General features: G+C 43.8%; 1 protein-coding gene across 12 annotated transcripts in view; it reads right to left on the bottom strand.

Annotated features, from left to right (window-relative positions):
- Window positions 1-4987, bottom strand: part of LOC108752104 (triple functional domain protein) — a 29490-nt gene that overhangs the window by 4036 nt on the left and 20467 nt on the right. For 11 of the 12 annotated variants that reach the window (XM_018492727.1, XM_018492724.1, XM_018492723.1 and 8 more), the window contains 9 exons: window positions 4107-4764; window positions 3762-3837; window positions 3152-3647; window positions 2922-3020; window positions 2508-2854; window positions 2259-2418; window positions 1947-2174; window positions 1625-1813; window positions 1277-1512 (listed from right to left, as the gene is read on the bottom strand). In XM_018492727.1, the coding sequence (XP_018348229.1) occupies window positions 1277-1512; window positions 1625-1813; window positions 1947-2174; window positions 2259-2418; window positions 2508-2854; window positions 2922-3020; window positions 3152-3647; window positions 3762-3837; window positions 4107-4764 (2489 nt within the window). The remainder of the gene's footprint in view (window positions 1-1276; window positions 1513-1624; window positions 1814-1946; window positions 2175-2258; window positions 2419-2507; window positions 2855-2921; window positions 3021-3151; window positions 3648-3761; window positions 3838-4106; window positions 4765-4987) is intronic. The other variant, XM_018492722.1, reaches the window with a different exon arrangement.

Below are 4987 nucleotides of genomic sequence, written 5' to 3' on the forward strand. Positions count from 1 at the left end.
TATATATATTGCATGTCTTTATATATTATTACGTTATTAATACATCGCACTCGTAGCACGTTTCTCTCACGTATATCGTCGTCATATCGTTATAAATCGCATGTGTGTGTAGAGATGTAACGCATGTAAACAACAAAATACGCCCCCATTGTGCATATACACGTACATAATAAATGCATACAATACATGCACGCATAATGCAAGCGCATTGGAACGGATTAATACATATTTATAATCTCCAGGGATCAAATAGTCGAGAGTCTAGAAGAGAGTAGTATACGCTATAATTAAGGAAACAAGGTGAGTAGATTTTGATCCATGAAATGAAAAAAAGAGCATTAACTCTTGCTCATAAAAATGTAAAACATTAAAGTGTATGCTTCCGTATATATCTAATCTGATAGAGAGCGATAGTTGAAAGTCTACAATCGTTTCAAGAAATCATCGAATATGAAAAGATATATATTTGATTACGTATTTGTATGTTCCAAAACTATCGCATCGTTTTTTTAATGACGGATTTTTGCAAAAATTTGGAAGTAATGTTACCTTAACGATAATTTTCAACAAATATTCAGTCGCGCGTGTATAGATATATTATATAATATTAGAAAGTTAATTTTGTTGCTGCTCTCACACAGTCGCCTTTTATTATACTAAAGAGAGAGAGATTGCTTCCAAATACGTCCAGCAGTCATTAAAAAATAATGCAGCACTTTTTTTTTAGACACCCTGCATACTCTTCTGTATACCTAGTGTACTTTATTCCTTATTAAGCCGATAAAAGTTAGTTTTCAAGTGTAATTGTGTTATGTGTAGATACTCTTTAAGCTCCTGCGCGTAATATAATTAGTTTTTAATTAATTGTGCATCGTTATCGTTTCCTCTGTATTACGAAAGCAAGATATAAAGATAATCGAGAAAAGGAATGTGAGAAAAATAATTGGATACGTGCAAATATCTTATAGTATATATGGCATCAATATAATAATGTAGGCGCCGAGATATATTGAAATGGAATGGAAAGTAGTTAGTTAACAAAGGTGTAAATGGAGGGCGCAGAGGAAAACAAGCGATGGAGGGGTGAAAGGCGCAGAGGAGAGCAGGCGATGGTATCTTTAGGATACGATTAACGATTATCTAGCTCTTATACGGCAATTGCATCTTCTTTTTATATAAAATATACAAAAATATGTCGGAACGAATATTCACAGATCGGATATTAAAAGAGAGAGTCAATGTATAATATAATATTCAATGTGTTAGAGACGCTTACAGTGGATCTTTGGTAAGTTCCTTCTGGTAGGCAATCGGTGATTGTATCGCCTTCAGGAAATCGCGCTGAGTTTGCAGGATGGCAGTGATGGTATCTACCCACTCCTGCCTGCGCGGTCCACTACTTTCTTCAGCTATGCTACAAGAGAATCCTAGCCCAGGGTTTCGGGGATCCGTCGATCGAATGATAAACTTGTCTGGATCGTCGTTCGAATCTTCCAGACTCATGTTGTTTACCTACGTAAGTAAATATACATATAAGATACAAGATCAATATTAAAACTTGTTTAGAAACAAGAATGGTCAAACGATAGAAATGAAAAAGGTATTAATACGCGTCACACCTTACCTGAATATGTGCTTTATATATGTAGACAGGATTGGTGAATTGCGTCTTCTTGCCGACAGTTTCGCTAAAGATGATATTTTGCTCAAAAAGAAAGACTTGCCATTCCCTTCCTCTCATCATAACGTTTGATATTTCCGACACCAGAAGCGGGCCGTGTAACAAGAGTTTTCCCTGCGCCGTTATTTTACCCTAAAGAAAATTAAACATACATTTTCAAGAATGTTTTTGCCACGTATATAATATCAAAAAATAAATAAATAAATAAATAAATAAATAAAAATATAAAAAAAACGAGAGTCGAGTGAAAAAAAGCAATACTCACGTCAAAACCTTGTAATCTCCCAACGTCCATCATATCGTTTGCAGCTTTAGGAATAACTCGCATGACATGAGCCGCCGCTCTGAGGCCTTCGATTTCCGATAACCTTTGAGTTCGTTCAGTGAGGCGCAGTGCCTCCCGTAGAAGAAGTTGATATTTTGTAATCCTTTGTACAGGCTTGATCAGCAAGTCGCAGAGCTGCAAACGATGCCCAAGTTTTTGCCTAAGTTCCTGTAACATACACGTCTCTTTGATTAAATGTTTCCGTTTGGTGCGTAGCACAAAGCCGCTTATCGATTTAATTTAACTGATTACCTCGAAATAAGTATCTATATATTCGGATACAATGTATTCCGAAACGGGCTTGTTCTGACAATAAACCACGTACATGTGCAACTTTCGTTCGTAACGTTTAAAGAGAGGTCCGAGCTCTTCAGGACGTTCCAAACAACGTTCCAAAGCTTTGAGGAAAAAGCTGAAAAAAAAAGGCCATAGAAGAAATATCGATGTGATATCGTTTCGATAGTCGGGCGATCATCGCTAAAGGAGGTTGATCCGACTCACTCTCTGTGCCATTCGTAGATAGCTTCTACGTTACCGAAAACCATCTTATCTTTCCCAGCGCGTAGATCTTCCGGTAATGGAATCTCGCATTCAGGATTTCGCATTAGTGCCATGTAACCTTCGACTATCTGCTTCAAGTCATTGACGTAATCTCTCTCGGTGTCCACCAGCTCGCGAATAACAAACTGCCGCTTTGCGATCGCACTATTTTCTGGATCTGACTCGTCGGAAGTGATTGTCGCGTTAATAGTCGCGTTACAATATTCCTCCTCGTTGCTTAACGTTAGGGATTTCCCATTAGGAGTTCGCATAAGACTATGCCTCTCCTGATTTTCTGTATGTTGCTCCTGTTAATAATACTTGGCGTTAATAATACTTGGAGCAGTGCATATGACATGAATGGACTCTACTTACCATTCTCTCTTTGACGATCTGCTCGATCTCCGAAAGATCGGCCGTTGTGGCGCCGCCGCCGCCATCGAGAATCTTTGTACGTTCCGACAGACTAGCAGACTATATTAAATGAAGCAATTAAGAGAGGAATTAACAGGAAGGAAGATATATATGAGATGATATGATATATACGCGATCGAGTCTTCTCTCTAGTCTCTACTCTCCAAAGAGTAAGACGCGCAAATACTCACTCGTTTCCCGGGCAATTCACTCGGTATCGTAGATCCTGATGGACCATTTGCAGTCGCTACAAGTATCGGTTCGGTTATAGGCTTCATCGGAGGTGGAAGTTCTAGATCGTCGTCGGCATCTTCGCCACCGTTCTGCTCCTGCAAACTCGTCGCCACCGTGTCGTCGCTCTCCGTAACGTCCGCGTCCGCGTCCGCGTCCACCTCAACCTCTTGCTGTTCTTCACCTTCGCCCTCCTCTTCCTCCTCCTCCCCCTCGCCTTCGCCCTCGCCCTTACAGATTTCCTCGCCTTCCTGCACCTCAGCCTCTGCTTCGAACGCCGTCTTGTTAGGCCGCCGATTATGTTCGACGCCGCTCGGTAATTTAAAGCGTTTGTCCGAGTCGCTTTTCTTCAAAGACGGCCCAATCAAAGGAGGCGATGACGTCGGCGCGGCTGTATTGGTTTTCTCGACTTTACCTTGGCTAAGTTTGCGTAAAGAAGGTGGGAGCCACTTCCGTCTATAAACAGAAACGCCCGGCCATGGTACGTGATTATCACACGTTGCACGTGTGACATTTCGAGATAAGCGCGAGGCATTTAGAAGAGACAGAGTTTCTATATGAAATGCTCACCCGCTGAAAACTCGCCTCTTGTTGCCAGGTGAATTTGTACTAGTTACCGACCCGCTACCGTCGCTTCCAGCGTTTTCTGTTGATTAAAAAAAAAAAAAGAACAATTACTTACTTTATGCATTCCTAAAATTGCGCTCCAACTTATCAGTCGCCGGTTATCGAAATAGAGATAAGAGGCGAGCGTGTGCGATCGCGCCGATTTGCGGTTCACCGACTTCCTGCAGTTCTCCAATCCGGTTTTTGTTTATACTTGATACGCGTCGCGTGATAATACACTGTATTATTGCCGATTAGTTGTTCCATAGAGTCGAGTTAGTGGGAAGTACTGGAAAGAAATTTACTTACCCGCATCCTCCATCGGCGACAGCACCGTGGATGACAATGTGGTCAACGAGGAAGTTTGCTGCGTCATCGACGGGATGCCAGCTACGCAGCAGGTCGGTGGCAACGTGTTGGTGGAAATCGAAGATGTGACGGCAGTTTGCTGCTGTTGCTGTTGCTGTTGCTGCTGTTGCTGTTGCTTTTGCTGTTGCTGCGTTTGGACGATTGCTTGATTGATTTGCTGCTGATGGTAAGGATGATGATGCGACTGCTGCTGCTGCTGCTGCTGCTGCTGTTGTGACTGGTGATAATGATGGTGATGATGATGATGATGATGATGATGATGCTGCTGCTGCTGCTGCTGCTGCTGCTGCTGCTGCTGCGATTGTTGCTGTTGCGTGGACGCTTTTCTGGACGGCGAAGTTTTGCAGGAGGCGGTTGGCGGTTGTTTCAGGGCGCTGGTGGGCACTAGACCTTCTGCGGCCGGCTCGACTTGTCCGGGCGTGAGCGGCAGACGCACCAGGGTCCATTCACCAGCGTTGGGCATGCCACCGATGGTGCTGGCGTTTGCGTTACCATTCTCCAGCACCTCGACCTGCTGCCCCTTTGTCACGCTGAGCTCCTTGGAGCCGGGAGCGGCCATATGATCAGCGACCACCCATGTCATCTCGACGACTCCGGTCTGAAATCCGGAATCACGCATCAAGAATCCTCAATTCCGCGATGGCGATACGTTGCGCGCGCGTTGAATATCAGGGGGCTGAGAGAAAGGTGGGGGAAGAGGGGGAGGGCAGGGAGAGGGCGATTATAGAAATGGAATAATTAGCGAATGTTAGTGTCTGTGTGCGCGCGTGCGTGAAAGAAATGGTGATAGCGGCCGCGACGGGGCGGGGGCGGGGGCGGGG

Source organism: Trachymyrmex septentrionalis, unplaced genomic scaffold (genome assembly GCF_001594115.1).
Source record: "Trachymyrmex septentrionalis isolate Tsep2-gDNA-1 unplaced genomic scaffold, Tsep1.0 scaffold54, whole genome shotgun sequence".
NCBI lineage: Eukaryota > Metazoa > Arthropoda > Insecta > Hymenoptera > Formicidae > Trachymyrmex > Trachymyrmex septentrionalis.